The 23,579-nt window shown below is 38.3% G+C and overlaps 1 protein-coding gene across 8 annotated transcripts in view; it reads right to left on the reverse strand.

Moving 5' to 3' along the window:
• Positions 1–1,456: 1,456 nt before the first annotated feature.
• The window catches only part of LOC126419245 (bifunctional 3'-phosphoadenosine 5'-phosphosulfate synthase), a 345,016-nt gene continuing 322,893 nt past the window's right edge, over positions 1,457–23,579 (reverse strand). For all 8 annotated transcript variants that reach the window (XM_050086390.1, XM_050086389.1, XM_050086395.1 and 5 more), the window contains 2 exons: positions 15,806–16,052; positions 1,457–2,571 (listed from right to left, as the gene is read on the reverse strand). In XM_050086390.1, coding sequence (XP_049942347.1) covers positions 2,474–2,571; positions 15,806–16,052 — 345 coding nt within the window. In that variant the 3' untranslated portion in view covers positions 1,457–2,473. The remainder of the gene's footprint in view (positions 2,572–15,805; positions 16,053–23,579) is intronic.

Below are 23,579 nucleotides of genomic sequence, written 5' to 3' on the forward strand. Positions count from 1 at the left end.
ATTGAATACCAGAAGTAAAGTACCCACACCAAATCATAGTATGTGTCTTGTAGCATTCCTACCTGATCATTGCTCTGAGTTCACTGGCAACATGGATATTTTGCTGTTTTTGACATAATGTCAACTGACATACCACACAATCCACTTATAATAAACTCTATACATGGAAGTCACACTAAGAAGTCCTACCCTGTGAAACTCACATTTTAAGTAATAACACAACAGTATCAACCCACAAGTAGGAACACTGAAGCAAACACTACTACTACATTGTTCCTTACGAAGTTCTTCAGTCTATTGTAGGCAACTACTTCTGAATATTCAGTGTGGTTCAGGGAAACTAAGAGCACTCAGGCTATAACAAAAACCTATTATAGATAGCCAACCAGGACAGCAGAGACAACAGTTAAGCTGAACCATTGTTATCATGCAGGTCACCGTTACAGAACTGCAGTGCAGCGTGACGTTCAAAACGACGACATACCTACAGACCACAATGGAAGTACAACTGATGTACATGCTTCACACTGTGTGACTTCTGTGATCAGTATATACTTCTCTCTCTCTCTCTCTCTCTCTCTCTCTCTCTCTCTCTCTCTCATATACACACACACACACACACAATCTCTCTGTCTCTCCCTCTCCTTCTCCATGACATTGTGTTGTGGCTTGAATCGACTATTATATCTCCTTTAGAAAATTGTCTATTAAGTTTGAGTTTTCTTACTGCATTTTCAATGGTAATGTATTCATTTCTTGGTTGTAGAAGCGTGTCAGAACAATTGAAATTCTTGATAAACTTCCAGCATTCTGGAGTAATTATAGGTCAGAAATTTCTGTTAATCAGTACAACGAGTTATCTGTATGTGCTTTAACTTGCGCTTCATAAAACGTGTGGTTTTTTTTTTTTTTTAATATGTGGTATTTGTAATTTTGGAAATGCTATTTTGACTATCTCTTATGATGGTTTGAAAATGGGTCCCGGCCATAAAATAGTCATCAAATAAATAAAAAAGTGAAATTTGCAACTTTGGGTGGTTTTTCATTCTACTGAAATTCTTGACCTTGTTCTTGCTGCAATGAAATTCTCTCTCTCTGTCACTTACTTGATATGATGCCATATGTAGCATAGACAGTTCAAGAATTCAAGTGTCAGATACAACACACTCCTTTCTACACACAATTTACCATTCCCTCATTCCATGACAACTGTTCCTTTTTATCCTTGCACACTATATGATCATTTATTGTCACACAGGGTAGATAGATTACGTGTTAATTTCTTTTGATGGATTGAAAGTAATTCAGCACCTTTAGAATATCATATGTGGTATTCAGGTCAGTATGTTTATCACAGTCTACTGGATTCAACTAGGATGCACATGTATTTTCTTTGAAAGTTGATGGTCACATATGTCCTCTGCAACAGCAGAACATTAGAAAAAAAATTAACAGATTTCTATAAATTCTTTTATTGATAATATTTTTGTAAAAGGCACTACACCATTTTTGACAATAACATGTATTCTGAAATAACAAATATAACACAAGTCAACATTTAATTTGAAATGGCATGTATTGCACGCAGTGGGGAGGATTAAAAATTACATAAAATATACAAACAGCACATAGCACCATAATTCACATTGTTAATACAGATGTCATCCTTCCTTCATGGCAGATGCAATTGTACAGACATATAAGCTGAGAAGTGCAAAGTTAATTTTTCTTAACTAACAGATATCATATGATACAGCTCTTTGGAATGTACAATAAAAATCTGGTGAGTATATGTGCCCCCTTTTTCCCTTCAGCAGCAGTGTGGAGATATACTGTAATGCTTCACAGAAAAGAAAATCTTCTGAGAATCAGCGCAAACCACTCATAGATATTGAGGTTATCTGTCCCAGATACATTGCCTGCCCTTATCTTCTCTTACCTCAGTATTTCATATCCTTTCAGGTACATGAAACAATGCAGCAGCAACATCCCACTGTCACTCAATGAATAACAATTGTTCTGTGAGCTTTACAGCTAAATGCAACTTGTTTTGAAATACAGACTTGACAAGTAACATACTTACCAAGTAACTTAAAATTGGTAATGTTACAGTTAAAGGTAAAATGCATATTTTCATTTTAATATACAGTGAATATCTTACTTGCAGAAACACATGTGTTTGGAATGCTCTTTTTACATTTAACATTAAAAAATAATAATGTGCAGTCATTGTAAGACGTTTGTGATTTTAAGGGAATATTAGGGCTCTACTCCAGTTAACAATATTTACATACATGTGGTTTCCACAATGTTTCTGAATGCAAAAGATCCTTAGTCATACATTTTTGCAGCTGACTGAAACAGCCAGCATTGTACTATCACAGTAATACTGTAGCTCAAGTACTTAATTTAGAATTGAAGCACTAATTCTTTCTTCAAGCAACAGCTACAGTTCTGCACAACAGAACACCCATTACTTGCTCTGAAGTGACTGGTAATATCCTGACAAAACTTTCCATGCTTTTGGGGCCATAAACCCATCTGGTGGAAGCTGTCCAGAACGAGCCAAACCTGTAATGACAGAAAAAATGTATCTGTACCACACAGGATGAGAGAAAAGTGAAAAATGACATGCCAGCAAAAGAACAGATCTGCAAATATGAAAAGTTAAAAGCTCCAAAGGAAGAGCTAAAAAATGCATGAAGATATGAAGAGACTGAAAACAGAAATGTAGTTGAGATAAATACAGATGGTGCTGGAAAGAATAAAGGTAGGCAAAAGCAAAGAACAAATTAGATAAGATACAAAGAACATCATCATTCCCATTAGCCAGTTATTTTAAATGAGTACATTATTAAGCGTTATGGCCAATCTCAAACAAGCACCCATTTTCACTTACATCTAAAAACATAATTTCACATCATAACTACATGGAAGTCAAAAGTCTCTAACACCAAATTGGATGTAGACTCTTTTATGTCTTTTTTACTGCCATTCACTGTAAATGTATTATAATGTTATATGTTTGTAGGTCTTCTTGAAAATGAGCACACACTCAAATGCCTTCTCTGAAACCTAGCTAGAACAGAAAATTTGGAACTCCATTATGGAAACATATTGGATCTAATGGCAACAAACAGACCTGATCTCTTTGAGCATGTTCACTTTGAAACTGGTATCAGTGACCATGATGCAGTTGTGGCTACAATGATTACCAAAGTACGAAGGACAACTAAGCCAAGCATATAAATATGTTCAGTATGTTGTTGTTGTGGTCTTCAGTCCTGAGTCTGGTTTGATGCACCTCTCCATGCTACTCTATCCTGTGCAAGTTTCTTCATCTCCCAGTACTTACTGCAACCTATATCCTTCTGAATCTGCTTAGTGTATTCATCTCTTGGTCTCCCTCTATGTTCAGTAAGCTAGATAAAAAACCAATAGTATAATATATCAATGATGAACTTGAAACTTTCAGCACAGGGAAAAAGCATGTAGAGGAACTGTGGCTCAAGTTTAAAAGAATAGTTGACCCCACACTGGATAGATATGTCCCCAATAGAACAGTCCATAATGGGAGGGAACCTCCACGGTATAGAGTCACTATAAGTAAATTTCTAAAGAAGTAGAGATTATTGCATAATAGGTGTAAAACAAAGCATAGGGCTATAGATTGAGAGATGCTGAATGAAACATGTTTGGGCTGTCAAGAGAGCAATGTGTAATGCCTTCAGTGTCTACCATAGCAGAATAATGTCAAATGATCTTTCACAGAACCCAATAAAATTCTGGTCATATGTAAAGGTCGTTAGGGTCACCAAAGGTAGTGTGCAGTCCCTAGTGAATAAGACAGTAGCTGAAACTGAAGGTAACACAACAAAAGATGAAATGCTTAACTTGGTTTTCAAATGTTTCTTTACAGAGGACAACCCAGGAGAATTGCCCAGATTTAATCCTCGTGCCACTGGAAAGATGAATGAAATAAGTATTAGTGTCAGCAGTGTTGAGAAACAGCTGAAATCATTCAGACTGAACAAAGCACCAGGACATGATGAAATCCCTATCAGATTCTATATTGCATTTGTGGCTGAGTTAGCCCATCTGATTATTACAATATATCATACATCTCTTAAAAACCTGAGGCCAGTCTTTGGAAGAAATCACAGGTAACACCCATCTACAAGAAGGGTAGTAGAAATGATCCATAAAACTTCTGTGCAGTATCCTTTACATCAATTTTTTGTGGAACCTTAGAACATATTCTGAGCTCAAACATAATGAGGTATTTTGAACAAATGATCTTTTCAGTGCCAGCCAGCATTGTTTCCAAAAACATTGATAAAGTGAAACCCAACTTGCATTTCTTTTCTCACATGACATACTGAAAGCTTTGGATCAAGGCAATCAGGCAGTTGCAGTATTTCTCGATTTCCAATAAACATTGGACTCAGTACGACATCTACACTTATTGTCAAAAGTTCGATCATATAGGGTATCAAGTGAAATTTGTGACTGGATTGAGGACATTTTGGTAAGGATGAAACAGCATGTTATCTTGGATGGAGAGTCATTGTCAGATGTAGAAGTAACTTAATGTGTACCCCAGGGAAGTGTGTTGGGTCCCTTGGTGTTCATGTGGTACAGACTCTGCCAGAACAATGTATACAATCTTTGTCAGGCTCTATCGAGATATCGATATTGTCGTTCGATTTCAATTAAGAGTGTGTTGTAGAATGGTCTTTGGCTCAACAGATATTAGTACTTTCATCTCAGTATTGAGAAAACAAAATGGCTGGAGCATGCTTGACATTTGAGCAACAAAAATTATTGGGAAGTGGTTTTTCAAGTTTGATAATGCCATCGAAGTGCAATGTCAGTGGAGGTGGGAGTTTGAAACAGAACCACCAACCCGCCTAACAATTAAGCGCATCATTGACAAGTTTGAATTGCATGGAATGATTTGTGATATTCATAAAGGAAGATCAGGAAGACAGTGTACAGTTACAAGTCCTGCTTCGTTGGCTCTCGTTTTGGAAATGTTTATAATTCTCCTCAAAAGTCTGCTATGCAATGAGCACGTGAAGTGGGGGTTAATAGTACAAGTGTACAAAGAATTCTGAAAGCTGCAAAGTGGAAAGTTTACATTCCATGATAACTGCACACGATTAATGATGATGATCCTCATCACTGAATGCAATTTTGCGAATGGTGTGAGCAAATGGTAACCAATGATGAACAATTTGTGACAAAGGTAGTGTGGAGTGACAAGGCACAATTTAAACTTAATGGAACCGTGAATCAGCATAACAGTGTGTACTGGGCACCGCTAAATCCACATGTTTATGTGGATAAAGTGGTCAGTCTATCAGGGGTTCAAGTGTGGTGTGGACTATCATCTAGGAGCTTAGTAGGACCCTTTTTCTTTGATGCTACTGTCACTAGAGAAGTGTACCTGGAAATGTTACACACATCGGTTTTGCCAGATATATGTGTGCTTTATGGGGCTGATGAAGAGGTCTTCTACCAACAGGATGGGGCACCACCAACACTACCACCTAGCTGTACGAGTTTTCCGGGGCATTGGATTGGACAAAGAGGGCCCACTGAGTTTCCTCCACAGTCACCAGATCTAACACTTATCGACTTTTACTTGCGGGGAACTGTGAAAGATAATGTCCATTGATGTAAGCCACACTTGCTGGAGGAACTTCGCCAGGAGATTACGACCACTTGTTGTTCTTTTATGTGTATAGCCACCACCGGTGAACATTTTAAACATTTAAATTAACCATGTGCTAAATTGAAGGTTGTAAAACGTGTGATCAATTATTAAATGTAAAATAAACACATAAGTAATACTTTTCATTCCTTAAAGTGTGTATACGTTTTTCTGGCAGACACTGTGTATTAATGACCTTGCAGACAATATTAATGGTAACATCAAGCTTTTTGCAGATGATGCAGTTATCTATGATGAAGTATTACATCAGAGAAGCTGCTTAAATATTCAGCCAGATCTTGGAAGGATTTCAAAATGATGCAGAGATTGGCAGTTTGATTTAAATGTTCAGAAATGTAAAATGGTGCAATTCACAAAACGAAAAATCATAATGTCCTGTAACTATAATATCAATGAGTCACTGTTGGATTTGGCCATCTCATACAAACACCTGGGTGTAACACTCCGTAGGGATACAAAATGGAATGAACACATAGGCTCAGTCATGGATAACGGAGGTGGCAGACTTCGGTTTATTGGGGAAGAGCAGTCACTCTACAAAGGACATTGCTTACAAATCATTTGTGTGACCCACCCTAGAACATTGCTAAATCATTTGTGTGACCCACCATAGAACATTGCTCAAGTGTATTGGATATGTACCAAATAGGACTAACAGGGTATATTGAATGCATATAGAGAAGGGTAGTATGAATGGTCGCATGTTTGTTTAATCCATGGGAGAGTGTCACAGGGAAATTAAGAAAATGAACTGGAAGACTCGAAGATAGATGTAAACTACTCCAAGAAATTCTATTAACAAAATTTCAAGAATAAGCTGTAAATGGTGACTCTAGAAATATACTATAATCCCCTATGTATCACTCACATAGGGATTGTGAGAATAAGATTAGAACAATTACTGCACACACAGAGGCATTCAATCAATCATTCTTCCTGCACTCCATAAGTAAATGGAATAAGAAGAAACTCTAATAACTGATACAATGGGACATAGTCTCTGCTGAGCATCTCTTGGTGGTTTGCAGAGCATAGCTGTAGATGTAGATGTGGACTTAATAAAATACTCATTCAAACTAACAGCTTGGTGAGAATGATATTGCTTCTTGAATTTACCAAGGCTCTGGTCCCCACCCAGATGATATCAAGTAGGAACATAAAAATGCAAAACATAAAAATGAATTTACAGTGATCAGGGCAATTCTGAATGGAATGTAAATAATGAAAAAGTGGACAAACTACCACTCATTAACATGACAGAGCGTATAGTGGACGGGTACATGTAAAGTAATGATGTATTCCAGGCTTTCAGATCTTTGTTTTTCTTCATAGGGCTAGTAATGATTACTATGGTGAGCACAGTAACATTTGTTGTCAACTTGATCTTGTAATGTAATAGACTGAGATGCACAAATAGTAGTACAGTGTAAATTAGTACGCAGCTCGTGGTCTATTGGTTAGCATTGCTACATCTGGATCACGAGGTCCCGGGTTCAATTCCCGACGTGGTTGGGGACTTTCTCTGCCTGGGGAATGGGTGTTTGTGTTGTCCTCATCACTGCATCATCATTCATGGGAATGGTTAGATTGGACTGTGTACAGATTGGGAATTTGTATGGGTGCTGATGACAGTGCAAGTTGAGTGCCCCACAAGCCAAACATCATCATCATGTGTAAATTAAGAGAAAGGTATTAATACAGCAGTACTGTAAATTGCACATACTGTAAGAATTTTACATGAGGATCAGTGTTAGGCCAAAGCAGTAACAGTAATAGGAGATCTGTTGACTTGTGGTTTGTGGTGGAGATGACAAGTTGCAACTTTGTTTGGCAGAAATAAATGAAGAAAATTTACAGGATGTGTGTTGATTTATTTTTATTTCAAACTGCAAAAACCAAAAATTTGCTTGGCTCAGAAAATCAAGAAAGATACAACCTCAGACTTCTATAGTGAATGTGAATGATTTAAAATTGCAATAACATCATTTATGGACACCAATAAGTCAATAATAGTGTCAATGCAATAGTGAATTGTTACATGCTAAAATAACTATTTTCTAAATTTATGTGTTACGTGTGTGAACAGAAATATATCAATCTGCAGAATACTTTTGTTTACATAGGGTGTTTCACAATTCCTATCACGGGCTTGTAGGGATTGTAAAGGGGACTTAATAGATAAAAGTTCTGACAAGAAACCCATGCTCAAAAATCTACCGTTTGTATATAAAACAAGTTTGAAGATCAGATCACTTTCAAATCTCCTGATTCAGAGTAAGCCTAAAAACTGAAAAGAAGGTGTCATCGTCAGCCCCTGTTGTAGTTATGATATCACGTACAAAATCATCTGCAAGAAACTGGTACATTCACAACTAGCAGGATTGGTTGTGGTGCTCCACAGGTGTGCCACATTCTCAATTTTCAAGGTCACACCCTTCATCATTTAGAAGAGAAGCCGACAATGAGTATTCAAAACACTGCTATAGTGTTTTGAGAATTTCTGTGTAAATTCTACAACTACTCAGCCTTTTACCGTCTCGAACACACAGTATTTCAGAAGTGAGTGTGGGATGATAGAATCCTATCTACTGTGTGTCACATGTTTGTGTGTGCAGGTTTGAGATTCAGTCGGGAGAAGAATGTAGATGCGGCAGTCGAACGGCAATGACAAGTACTTGTCGGGCGATCCATGGAAGTTTTAGTGAAAGTGAACGGAAAAACCATGGAGCTTCTATGTTATCCTATGCTAATTATGTCAGTGACCATTGTTATAATAACGAGAACAGTTGAGAAGGTAATCTTGAGAAAAACTCTTGTCTTAGCCTTGTTGAAGGGAAGACATGTATCCTGATTCATGTTGAGACTGGACATGGTGTTTAAGCCAACTTTCTCTTATATGTAAATTAGATTGTTTCTAAAGTTTGGAGACATGAGAGACTTACTAAACAGTATATATTTATGTGAAGAGTGGGATTTGTAATATGTATGAAGTTCAAATATACATTGTTAGTTGAAGCAAATGAAACTTTGTATGTCTACTTATTTTTATAAGTAGAAAGAGTCTTAAGAGATTCCTGTACCTAGCAGCATACTTCAGAGAATAAGTGAAAGAGTATTTGCAGCAGCAGGCTAGCCAGCAAGGAAGGTCAGCCGAGCATGTCAAGTAAGCCATCTCGTACAAGAAGTGGAAGTTAGTATATTTACTTTGCTCTTAAACTGTCATCCGAAGCCGTTAGACTGCCCATGCCATGGGCTCCTGTGGAACACACAGGTCTGAGCTCATTGTGTGATGATGGTACTCACGATTCCAGAGAGTACTGCATAACAATTGATAAGTCAAGCTTAAAACACTTGTAGCATAGCAGCTGTATGGGTTGGCAGCATGTCAGGGGCCACAGTTGCCAACCCAAGGGCATCACACCCCATTAAATACCGGAGCACTAAGCTACAGCAGACCGTTCTCTTCAGTGCACTGAGTCATGTACAGTCTCGAGTTACTGCCGAGTCATCCATCATCTCCGAGACTTTGTGTCCATAGGCATCTTATGCCAGCTCTGGTCTCTGTAGGCATCACCAAAAGGCACAGTGACAGGACTGTAATATTTTAGAGAACTTGTAATAATTTCAAATGTCTAATTGTGATGGACATTTCACAAGTAGAAGCACAATTTACGTTGAGTATTTCATATGTCAACTAGCTCTGCAGATGATGAAGAAGTTGATGAAATGTATAATGAGATAAAAGAAATTATTCAGGTCGTGAAGGGAGACGAAAATTTAATAGTCATGGGTGACTGGAATTCGAGAGTAGGAAAAGGGAGAGAAGGAAACATAGTGGGTGAATATTGATTGGGGCTAAGAAATGAAAGAGGAAGCCGCCTGGTAGTATTTTGCACAGAGCATAACTTAATCATAGCTAACACTTGGTTCAAGAATCATAAAAGAAGGTTGGATACATGGAAGAATCCTGGTGACACTAGAAGGTATCAGATAGATTACATAATGGTAAGACAGAGATTTAGGAACCAGGTTTTAAATTGTAAGACATTTCCAGGGGCAGATGTGGACTCTGACCACAATCTATTGGTTATGAACTGTAGATTAAAACTAAAGAAACTGCAAAAAGGTGGGAATTTAAGGAGATGGGACCTGGATAAACTGACTAAACCAGAGGTTGTACAGAGTTTCAGGGAGAGCATAAGGGAACAATTGACAGGAATGGGGGAAAGAAATACAGTAGAAGAAGAATGGGTAGCTCTGAGGGATGAAGTAGTGAAGGTAGCAGAGGATCAAGTTTGTAAAAAGACGAGGGCTAGTGGAAATCCTTGGGTAACAGAAGAAATATTCAATTTAATTGATGAAAGGAGAAAATATAAAACACAGTAAATGAAGCAGGCAAAAAGGAATACAAACATCTCAAAAATGAGATCGACAGGAAGTGCAAAATGGCTAAGCAGAGGACAAATGTAAGGATGTAGAGGCTTATCTCACTAGGGGTAAGATAGATACTGCCTACAGGAAAATTAAAGAGACCTTTGGAGAAAAGAGAGCCACTTGTATGAATATCAAAAGCTCAGATGGAAACCCAGTTCTAAGCAAAGAAGGGAAAGCAGAAAGGTGGAAGGAGTATATAGAGGGACTATACAAGGGTGATGTTCTTGAGGACAATATTATGGCAATGGAAGAGGATGAAGATGAAGATGAAATGGGAGATACAATACTGCATGAAGAGTTTGACAGAGCACTGAAAGACCTGAGTCGAAACAAGGCCCCGGGAGTAGACAACATTCCATTGGAACTACTGATGGCCTTGGGAGAGCCAGTCCTGACAAAACTCTACCATCTGATGAGCAAGATGTATGAAACAGGCGAAATACCCCCATACTTCAAGAAGAATATAATAATTCCAATCCCAAAGAAAGTAGGTGTTGACAGATGGGAAAATTACCGAACTATCAGTTTAATAAGTCACAGCTGCAAAATACTAACGCGAATTCTTTACAGGCGAATGGAAAAACTGGTAGAAGCCAACCTCAGCGAAGATCAATTTGGATTCTGCAGAAATATTGCAACACGTGAGGCAATACTGGCCCTACGACTTATCTTAGATTAAGGAAAGGCAAACCTACATTTCTAGCATTTGTAGACTTAGGGAAAGCTTTTGACAGTGTTGACTGGAATACTCTCTTTCAAATTCTGTAGGTGGCAGGGGTAAAATACAGGGAGCGAAAGGCTATTTACAATTTGTACAGAAACCAGATGGCAGTTATAGAGTTGAGGGGCATGAAAGGGAAGCAGTGGTTGGGAAGGGAGTGAGGCAGGGTTGTAGCCTGTCCCCGATGTTATTCAAACTGTATATTGAGCAAGCAGTGAAGGAAACAAAAGAAAAATTCGGAGTAGGTATTGAAATCCATGGAGAAGAAATAAAAACGTTGAGGTTCACTGATGACATTGTAATTCTGTCAGAAACAGCAAAGGACTTGGAAGAGCAATTGAACGGAATGGACAGTGTCTTGAAAGGAGGATATAAGATGAACATCAACAAAAGCAAAACAAAGATAATGGAATGTAGTCGAATTAAGTCGGGTGATGCTGAGGGAATTAGATTAGGAAATAAGACACTTAAAGTAGTAAAGGAGTTTTGCTATTTGGGGAGCACAATAACTGATGATCTTCGAAGTAGAGAGGATATAAAATGTAGACTGGCAATGGCAAGGAAAGCGTTTCTGAAGAAGAGAAATTTGTTAACATTGAGTATAGATTTAAGTGTCAGGAATTCGTTTCTGAAAGTATTTGTATGGAGTGTAGCCATGTATGGAAGTGAAACATGGACGATAAATAGTTTGGACAAGAAGAGAATAGAAGCTTTCGAAATGTGGTGCTACAGAAGAATGCTGAAGATTAGATGGGTAGATCACATAACTAATGAGGAGGTATTGAATAGAATTGGGGAGAAGAGGAGTTTGTGGCACAACTTGACAAGAAGAAGGGACCGGTTGGTAGGACATGTTCTGAGGCATCAAGGGATCACCAATTTAGTACTGGAGGGCAGTGTGGAGGGTAAAAATCGTAGAGGGAGACCAAGAGATGAATACCCTAAGCAGATTCAGAAGGATGTAGGTTGCAATAAGTACTGGGAGATGAAGAAGCTTGCACAGGATAGAGTAGCATGGAGAGCTGCATCAAAGCAGTCTCAGGACTGAAGACAACAACAACAACAACAACATTTCTTGATATTTAATAAATATCATTTCATTACTCATTATTGGGAATCTTACTGGTTGAAGATAATCTATGCAGTCGTCCATTCCCAACACATTGTCCCCCTTCGTGCTTATTGTGAAGCCAGAAATTTGAAATTGATCCAATCTTCAAACTTATTTTACACCCAAACATGAGATTTCTGGATATGGTTACCTTATTAGAAGCTTATCTACTTAGCCTCTCGGCAACTCTTAAAAGTCTGTAATCCAAAGTTAGTAAAATTTACAACTTGGTTCGTTCAAGTTCAACAGTTATGAAACATGATACTGTAATTAAATGTGAGCATACTTCCCTTGCAATTACAGATGCAGACATAAGTAAAAAGCACAATGTAGGACTATCTGATGAGAAATTCAAAGTAGATGTGCCAGGATGGTTATGTCTATAGTTAGTGCTATCTCAACTGCAAAATTAATTCATTTTATTGGTAACAATGCAAAAGGAACAAACAATAACTGATAAATGTTGCACAGTTCTTTTCAATGCAATAGCCGGGGGAAAAAAAAAAAAATTGTAAGAAGAGGTCTGGATTCCGAAAAGAAAAGGAAGTATGTCACCATTCATCAGGACAACATAACTGTATTCAAAAGTGTTTTGACAAATGGGAAATTGAGGAATTTGAACTAAAAACTGTCAGAACATCTACTTTATTCACCATACTTAGCAGACAAAAATTTTTGGAACATTGTTATAGAGAAAACAGCAATTTTATGATATTACAACTTACTTCATTAAACACAGTTGTGATCACATTTAAGTTGTTTATTTCTTTTTTTAGATGTTTGATTTTGATCTTCTCAGAGATCATCTTCAGATGTTACACTCCTTGATGATCATAGGAACTATTGGCATGGAGCAGGTCTGTCTGTACAGGCATGGAGAACAGCAGTGAGAATATCAAAACTGATCATCAAAAAATAAACAATTTTAATGTGATCACAACTGCATGTAATATTTAGTAGACCTTCTACAGTTATTAACCCCTTCTAGTACCACTGGGGTCAATATGACCCCATATGCACACTTTGAAATGAAATATCTCCCTTGTTTTCAAAACGATTATTTTCAAAATTTGACTTTGTCTCTCTAAGATGCTTGTATGCAATGACATTGTTCAGTTTTACATTTACAACATATTAAAATTTATTCATCAGCTATGCACTGAGTACAACTGGAATCAGCATGACCCCAATCTAAAATTTTTGTTTTGTTTCTTGAATGTAACATTATGAAAACAGTACGGCGAATGTTACGTTGAACAGATGTTAGACGAAACACCTGCAACAACAAAACTAACATTTCCCACTTATTATTTATACCCATTGTTGCCATTTATTGCCTCAGCCGTTGTTGTGTATTGCCTCAGTTGTTGCTAGTGTTTTGCCTCAGTGTGTGCATGTACTACATTATGACTAGAAAACATTTGAGTAGTGCTGAAATACAAGCAATTTTCAATGAAGAAGAGGAATTAGGAGATATACCATCTGATGACGATGAAGAAATTTATGCTATGATTTCTGGAGGTTAAAATCAACTGAAGATTCTGACGAAGATGAAGATTTGGAAACTCTACTTCCTGAAGTTGCTGGCATCTCAGATCAGAATGTTTTCAAGTAAGTATGCATAATCTACCATAGGTCTGCAAAAACTTTAATGGTAGTACTACTAATAATTTGTAAGTATATATGTAAAATAATAATCCCATTTTTTTCAGGTCAAGAAATGGAAATGAAACATGGTGAAAAATCCTGTTAGATTACATGGGAGACAGCCAGCACAAAATATACTGAAGATGGCTCCAAGTGCCATGAGGTGTACTGTAAGGAACATAAATACTGTGCAGTCAGCATTTGAATTATTTATGAAGTCCAGCATTTTCCAGATAAATCTGAAGTGGACCAACAAAGAAGGTAGCATTACTTTCAGCAACAAGTGGACAGATAGATATTGATAGAGAAAAATTCGAATGCTTTCTTGGCCTGCTTATTGTTGCAGGAGTGTACAAAGGTAACAATGAGGGCATAGCAACAGAATCGTAGCCCTGATAAATTGGCTCCTATAAGGGATTTATTTGAACAGTGGTTAAGCACATGAAATGATGCATATGAACCACATAAGAATACTACAGTTGATGAACAATTGGCAACTTTTAGGAGTAGGTGTCCATTTCGCCAGTACATCCCCTCAAAACGTGGAAAGTATGGTATAAAGATATGGGCTGCATGTGACAGCACTAATTACTATGTCACACACGTGCAGGTGTACACAGGAAAGGGCGAAGGCCAACCTAGAGAAATAAATCAGGGAAAAAGAGTAGTGTTGGAATTGACAGGACATTTATCCAGAGTGGTAGAAATATCATAACAGATAATTTCTTTACAAGTTTGGAGTTGGTAAAGGAACTAGAATGAAAACAAATGACTCTGTTAGGAATGCTAAGAAAAAGTCATCATGAACTACCTGCAGAATTTATAGAAGCAAGGGGAAAAACTGTAGCTTCATGTCTTTTTGGAATCCAGGCATCAGACACAATTGTCTCCTATTGTCCAAAAAAGGGGAAGATAGTGACATTGCTCAGTATTATGCATTTCAGAGAGGAAATAGGTGACAGTGATGTGGCAAAACCTATTATAATTCTAGACTATAATGCAACTAAATCAGGTGTAAACACAATTAGCAAGTTAGTCAGGACCTACATCACAAAATGTATGACAAGAAGATGAACCATGGTTATTTTTTATAATATTTTGGATAGTAGGGCCCTAAATGCTTTCATAATTTGGCTGGACTTAAATCCTGACAGGAATAAGAAAAACCAATTACAGAAGAAGAGAATTTCTTCTGGAACTGGGAAAAAGTCTAGTACAGAAAAACAGAAGTCGGCGCAGCAAAACTTCTCTTCCTCGTCCTCCTCCTTCAGAGTTGCTTTGTTTTAAATGTAAGCATCTATGAGATCAAGGATTAAGACAAGACGTGTAAGTGCTTATGCACGTAGTTCACCTGGTTTCAAAAATGGTTCAAATGGCTCTGAGCACTATGGGACTTAACATCTGAGGTCATCAGTCCCCTAGAACTTAGAACTAATTAAACCTAACTAACCTAAGGACATCACACACATCCATGCCTGAGGCAGGATTCGAACCTGCGACCGTAGCGGTCACACGGTTCCAGACTGAAGCGCCTAGAACCGCATGGCCACTGCGGCCGGCTCACCTGGTTTCAATCAGTAATGTATGCTTTTATGTCAGTTCATTAAAATAAATAAAATTCTGCCAATATGTCCGGGGTTAATTACTTGAGGTGCTATTTACCCCACTCAGTGTAACAAAAAAATTCTGGTAGTACGAGGGTTAAGTGGCATAACTTTTCCTTTTATTAAACTGCCTAACACAGTCAGCTACATATGCAAAATATGAAATTACTTTAACCGAAAATACATGTCCATATTTAATCACACAGCTACTGGTGAGGCAGCATTCAGATAATGACTCAGTCAGAATCAAATTTCAGAGATGGAATCTACTCCATGATGAAATGACCTGTATGAGACTATGCTGATAAATAAGTGCATCTTTTCATCTAAGATACAGTCTTTCAATGCTGAGTTGATAAATTTCCTCTCTGCCTGTGTAAGTGCCATAAACATATATCACTGACCAGGAATCAAACACTAGGTTTGTAATCAAATACAAAACATTTAGATTTGTGGTGACACTTGCTAAATGGAACAACATACAATATAGAAAAAAGGAGTGAGGCAATAAAAAGCTGATACTCTTAATACTTAAACTGGATATCATTTACCTCTCATCTTTGTTCCTGAAATGAACTCAAAGTCCTCTTTACGCTGAGGTTCAAAGAACGCCATGCGTCCAGCTTTCTTGTCATATGCAGCTACTCGGAAAGGTATTATTTCAAGTGCAGACAGCCCAGGAGCCATACGCAGCACACGAGCTCCATGTGTTGCATCGTACAGGTCTCCTTTTTCACGCTCTGGATGAGGCATGCCAGCTGGATCTCTGCCAACTATGTAAAAGTTTGCTCCAGCATTCTGAAAAAAGGAAAATACATACAATGGTTAGTGGAAATGTTGACTTTTAAGGAACTGTATCAAAAGGAAAAGTCACCTGAGCAAACTATAAAATGATGACACTGAATTTCTGGTCATTACTTACCTCCAAGACGCAAAACTTTTGATACTGCTAATAAACACTGATAAAAGTATATGAAACTACCCTGGTGTTCAGAACTATAGTTCCTTCCTTGGAGAGGAGAGAGGGCTGGGTTGGGGTCTGAGTGATTTGTCCTTGATTTTTAACCTTCCCCAAACTATGCCTAGTTCTTTCTGTGGAGGAAACTAATATTTTCATAAGCCAGAATAGTTTGTGGACTTCTATATGTGTCTACTGGCAGTACTAAAAATTTTGACTCATAGAGACAGGTATTGGCTGTAAATTCTCTCACATAGATGTTGAAAAAAAATCTACATACGTATTCTGCAAACTGTTCTGAAGTGCATGACTTTTAAAAAACTAACATAGCAGAGATGCTAGGTCATAGATACACAACAGGAAGATAGTCTTTTTGTTGTGGCTACCTGCTACTCAGCATCTCCACTATATGGTGAAGAGCAACTAGCCTTTTCAATAATAAGTCAAATCTATTATAATATATAAAAGTGATGAACATAATTGACAGAACAACTTTTTCTTTCAAAACAGTGTTGCTCTTATAGTTATAACACTCAAATGCTGTTCACCTATTAGTGCGCCACAACAGCATTGAAGCCAATTACAATTAACTAGTGCATTTCGGGCTCTAGAGAACGGAGAAACTAAAGAGCTAAATATGAGAAATGCAGCTTTGACAAATATTAAACTGGAAACAGATATTTGCAAAAGCAAAGAGGAACAAAGGAAACATAATTTCAGGAAACACAAGGTAAGTGACAAAGAAGACATGAGATGTGCCATACTGTTATAACAAAACTGGAGACCATACTGAAGGTATCGTTATCTATATAGTACACGTAAGGAAATGAACACAAAGATTATAGTGTGAGACTGGGCGCACTGTTGAAGTTCTACCACAAGAAGTAGCAGTTAGTTGTATAGAAAGAGATCAATGGGAATGATGGAATAATAAAAGAAATGACAGAATCATGTGAAAGGTGAAGCAAAATGCACACAGTTGTTCTCATTATATTTGCACAAGGATATGATACCTAACAGTTGGAACAATTCTTTAATTATTATACTTCACAAGAAAGGGAGCTAGGAAGATGTAAAGAACTACAAGTCCATTAGTCCTTTGTACACAAAATAAGATTTTTACAAAAATAATTACTAATTGTCTGGTAAAATCCTTCAGACTTTAGTGATGGAAGAGAAACAAGCTGACTTTAGAGTGGGTATATCTACAGGTTGTCAGCAAAATTACAGAGAGAGTAGCAAATATCAGGTACCATTTTATAGACTGCAAGAAAGCATTTGACTCTGTTACAATAAAATCTGTGCTCACACCATTTGAGAACCAAAGGGTAGAACCCACCTACACCTTTTTTTGGAGAGTATGTAGAATAAGCGTACAGCTTCCATTCAATTACATCAAGAGAGTAAATAGGAATGAGAAAGGAGTTAGGTAAGGTGAATTCATTTCAAATCTAGTTTCTGCTATCTTGGAAAAGGAATCCTAATCAATAAGCTGGGATGAATAACGAATGAACAAAAATTGATCTTCTCTGAATGACCTTCAGTGTGTAGATCTTTCTTTTACTTGCTTGAAATCCAGAACAATTCAGCAAAGGAAGAGGAATTGAACAGAGCAAGTATGACAGAAGGGCTGAAGATGAATTACAGTACAACCAGAATAATGCACAATCAGTACACTGATAGCAAGACAGTAACAATTAATGAAGAAGTTATTATAATGGTTAGTCAATTTATACTACTCAGATAAATGAAAACATAAAGTCAATGGGCACTTAAAGAAATAAATAGGAGGGTAAAATGGCTCGGAATTCATACTGAAAGGAGTACTTTAAGATTACTTCCTAGGGCATACAATTAGCAGCAGACACTTAGCGCACCAAGCTGTGGGGTGTGCCCAAGTGCAGGATTTGCATACAGTGTGTGTCACAGTTAGTAGCGAAAACTGACAATGGAGAAAGTGTACGAGGGAAAAGTAGAGGAGCAGGGGAGCACCAAATGATAATTCACTTTTGTGGAAATATGTTCTCGATGTGTCCAGTACATACATATACATATTCAGATGTATTTTGAGAATAACAACGTACTGAATGACAAACCGTTTGAATTTAGACTACACCAATGAACTATAAAAGCTATTTAAAGCCTGTTAACTCCAATTTACAATGGTTATGAAAAGGGAACTGGCACCTGTGCCGCATTCATAGACTTAGTGAAGCTTTTGATTCTGTATCACATGAGATTATTGCAAAAACAAAAAAGAGAATACTATGATACTGTAGATAAACCACTAAATTAAGTTAGGTTTTAGGTCAACGAAGATAAAGAGAGGAATCCCACAGTGCTATGCTCTTGGACCATTTATCTGCAACGTTGATGTTAATGGCTTCACAAACTATGTGGCTTGCAAAAAATGTCCTATATGCTTATGGTATGACTACGACTTCATCCAGTGAAAATATGCAGATAGTAATAGACAAAAGTACGGAACTATTCGAAGAAAGCAGCCACTGGTATAAAGCTTATCAGATAAGTGTAAATAAAACAAAAACAAAAGAAATTTATTTTAGTCTAGAAGCATGAAAGGAAGGGAGTTAAAGTGTCAAACTGTTGAACCCCATAATAGACCAGACTCTCATGGGATGAGCATTACAGGTAAACTTACATGTGTGATTTATCTACTTTATAAACTAAGAAATTCGAGCACTATAAATTTATTAGTTATTTATTGCTATGTGTTTTTTCAGTCACAGCTGCAGTATGGGGTTCTATAATGGAGAAATTTATCAGGTACAAACTGTGTATTCTTATGGCAGACAAAGCAATCAGATGTATTCAAGGGTTGGGTCCTAGAGAATCCTGTAAAAAACATTTCAATCAATTCAGTATAATGACAGTCTCAAGTCTCTATATTTATAAGTGCTTAATATATGTCTAAGAAAATATATAGAAATATAATGGAAGGAAACATTCCACGTGGGAAAAATTATATATAAAAACAAAGATGAGGTGACTTACCGAACAAAAGCGCTGGCAGGTCGATAGACACACAAACAAACACAAACATACACACAAAATTCAAGCTTTCGCAACAAACTGTTGCCTCATCAGGAAAGAGGGAAGGAGAGGGGAAGACGAAAGGAAGTGGGTTTTAAAGGAGAGGGTAAGGAGTCGTTCCAATCCCGGGAGCGGAAAGACTTACCTTAGGGGGAAAAAAGGACAGGTATACACTCGCACACACGCACATATCCATCCACACATACAGACACAAGCAGACATATTTAAATATGTCTGCTTGTGTCTGTATGTGTGGATGGATATGTGCGTGTGTGCGAGTGTATACCTGTCTAAATATGTCTGCTTGTGTCTGTATGTGTGGATGGATATGTGCGTGTGTGCGAGTGTATACCTGTCCTTTTTTCCCCCTAAGGTAAGTCTTTCCGCTCCCGGGATTGGAACGACTCCTTACCCTCTCCTTTAAAACCCACTTCCTTTCGTCTTCCCCTCTCCTTCCCTCTTTCCTGATGAGGCAACAGTTTGTTGCGAAAGCTTGAATTTTGTGTGTATGTTTGTGTTTGTTTGTGTGTCTATCAACCTGCCAGCGCTTTTGTTCGGTAAGTCACCTCATCTTTGTTTTTATATATAAAATATATAGAAATTTACTCTGAGAATAAATTGACATTTGCATAGTTCCAGAAACAACTGCATGCTAGGTGTACCATTTTAAAGTCTACCAAAGGCACATAACTGCAAATGCATAAGACTTAAGACCATTTTACACGAGCGGTTCCCTTAAACACTTTGGCTATTGGAGCATGTGTCCCATCCAACCCAAATCTCCATATACCACACACTACAGAGAAGTGTGCATGGAAGTCCGAAGGAACAGACACCACACTTATTTATATGCACCTGATAGCATAATGATCTTTCAATGCAGATGCACAGTTATATCTGACCACCCATAGGAATACAGTAGTGCTGTGAGCAAAAAGGAATAATAGACAAAGGACATTTCCCTTTAGTGTGTGGCCTAAAGCAGGAAATCTGGGTTTGAATCCCACTCTGGCACACATTTTTATCTGACATCACTGAGTTACTCCACTGCCCCATTCCATCAAAAGTCAGATACTTCTATTGTCAAGTGTCATAATCAGTAAAAATACTTATTCTAAATAAGTTTAAGTTAGAATTAGAGGAATGGTTTAAAAATAAGGCAAGTTATTCAACTGAAGAATACCTTCAAAGTAACTTGAAGGACGTGTATAATAAGGAAAATGTGGTGACCACTACCATTAAATCTTCATGCCAAGCAGTGGTGCACTCCATTAAGCATGGCCGAGAAATACATCGTTGATGCACTCATCTGTGTCGGTGCCCCCATGCTAACATCGCATGGCGCCTTCAAGCGCATGCACCTCAAAACACAGTGATTGGCCACCCAGAATATACAACAACCCAGCTCCATTAACTATGGAGCCTTGTTTAACATCATTCCTGATGTCTACAGACCAATGACCTCGCTGTCTGGTCTCCTTCCCCAAACCAACCAACCAACCAACCTGATGTCTACAAGCCAGTTCTCATCATGTTGTATTTCTACTCCACAACTCAGAAGCGCTATGCTGCGGTGGACCTGCTGTATGATGTTGATTTGACTGCGCTCTGGACTTGGAATCCGAATGCTATATTGTAACTTGGACTTTATGTCTACTAGACTTAGTATGTCAATGGAATTGTGATTTCCACCCAAATTCTGCACTTCACTTGCACTTCCTGGACATTGGTACAACCACCATCAATTTATATAGTTTTCCATAAAGTGTTCATCTACAACTTGGCACTTGGTAACAGAATTACACACATCAAAAAGAGTTTTGCATCATCACAGTTCCCGAACTCCTAAAGATAGACGCTGACTGTGGCTATTGTATCACACAGTCCCTTTGGCTGTTGAGAGATGTAAACAACCACGCATAAGCAGCACCTATTAGATGGAGGGTGTCCAAAAGCCGATCAGTTCCAGTCATTCCACCAGGAAGGAGGTACACAGCTCGTGTTGTCTGTAGTTCAGCCCTGCCTAAATGGTCAATACCACGGTTTGATTGTGTCCAAATTGTTACTTTGTGCCAAGAAGGGCTCTCAACAAGGGAAATGTTCAGGCGTCTCGGAGTGAACCAATGTGATGTTGTTCGGACATGGAGGAGATACAGAGAGACAGGAACTGTCAATGAGATGTCTTGCTCAGGTTGCCCAAGGGCTACTACTGCAGTGGATCACTGCTACCCACGGATTATGGCTCGGAGGAACACTGATAGCAAAGCTACCATGTTGAATAATGGTTTTCGTGCAGCCATAGGAAGTCGTGTTATGACTCAAATCGTGTGCAATAGGCTGCATGATGCGCAACTTCACTCCTGACCCCCATGGCGAGGTCCATCTTTGCAATAACGACACCATGCAGCATGGTACAGATGGGCCCAACAACATGCTGAATGGAACGCTCAGAATTGGCATCATGTTCTCTTCACAGATGAGTGTTGCCCCCATCGTGCACATCTTGTAAATGACTTCCTTTAGGATAATGACATCGCTTGAATAGAGTGGCCAGCATGTTCTCCAGACATGAACCCTATCGAAAATGCCTGGGATTGATTTAAAAGGGCTGTTTATGGACAATGTGACCCACCAACCACTCTGAGGGATCTAAGCCAAATCGTCGTTGAGGAGTGGGACAATCTGGACAAAAGTGCCTTGATGAACTTGTGGGTAGTATGCCATGATGAATAGAGGCATGCATCAGTGCAAGAGGATGTGCTACTGGGTATTAGAGGTACTGGTGTGTACAGAAATCTGAATCACTACCTCTGAATGTCTCACTGTATGGTGGTACAACATGCAATGTGTGTTTTTCATGAGCAATGAAAGGGGCAGAAAAGATGTTTATGTTGATCTCTGTTCCAATTTTCTGTACATGTTCCGGAACTCTCAGAATCGAGGTGGTGCAAAACATTTTTTGATGTGTGTATTTATATCAGCGTTGTGTCAATAAACCATAGAAGAGTGATATATTTGTCGTGTTATTCCTAGTTATAACACGATAAAATGCTGATGAGCCAGCAGCCCTCTACAATGGAAGCTCTACTCCTGCAACTTATTCATCAGTAGGATGAGAACCAGAAGCTGCTACAGAACACCTTCCAGCCACTTCTTCAAAGCTTACTGCAGGTGCAAACAACACAGCAAGTGCTGGCTTTTCCTTCCTTTGATGAGGCTTTAGAGGATTGGGAAGCCTATGAATCAAGATCACTGGGGCATTTCCATGCATTCAGGGTAACTGACACTAGGCTCATGAAATCTTTGTTTATGTCTTGGTCAAAACCTGAGGCTTACCAGTTATTGTGCAAAGTGGCCCCCTTATCTAAGCCTTCAGAGCTGACCTTTTCAAATATTCATTTGTTGCTGACTAAATATTACCAGAGGCCTACCCATTTTATTTCCTCATGGGTAGCATTTCACCAATGCAAGAAACAGCCAGACCAGACTCATAGAGAATGGGAAGAGTTGAAAGGTTTAGGGCAAAAATGTTGTTTTGTTCCCCTAAAAGTGAGGAGTCATATGCAGAAGAAATAATCAGGGACATGATCATCCGGGGTATGCCAGACAGGGATTTCCAGCACAAGGCACTTCAACTTGAAGACCCAGGCGGAATGCCATACTATTAATCAACATCGTCCTCCACCTTGCACGAGCCGATTGAACCGGTCTTGGATACTGAAACAATTGCCATCATGTCTGGATTGTTTAAAAAAAAAAATCAACGTGAAGACTGTCCTAAGAGATGGGCCTATTGGCAAAACTGTTCTGCCAATGGCCATTTTGCTTCTGTATGCCAGAAGTCCCATCAGGCAAGACAGCCTCCTACCCAATAGATGGATGTTAATCTGGTAGCCACTATAGACCACCAAGAGACCTCCAATAAGCTTTTCATAGAAATGCAAATTGCAGAGACACCAGTTCAATTACAATTAGACACCGGCACAGCTGTGAGCATTTTGAATGACGGTACCTACTTGAACAGACTTCAAGAAGAATATAATAATTCCAATCCCAAAGAAAGCAGGTGTTGACAGATGTGAAAATTACCGAACTATCAGCTTAATAAGTCACAGCTGCAAAATACTAACACGAATTCTTTACAGACGAATGGAAAAACTAGTAGAAGCCAACCTCGGGGAAGATCAGTTTGGATTCCGTAGAAACACTGGAACACGTGAGGCAATACTGACCTTACGACTTATCTTAGAAGAACGATTAAGGAAAGGCAAACCTACGTTTCTAGCATTTGTAGACTTAGAGAAAGCTTTTGA

This window comes from Schistocerca serialis, chromosome 9 (assembly GCF_023864345.2).
Source record: "Schistocerca serialis cubense isolate TAMUIC-IGC-003099 chromosome 9, iqSchSeri2.2, whole genome shotgun sequence".
Lineage (NCBI taxonomy): Eukaryota > Metazoa > Arthropoda > Insecta > Orthoptera > Acrididae > Schistocerca > Schistocerca serialis.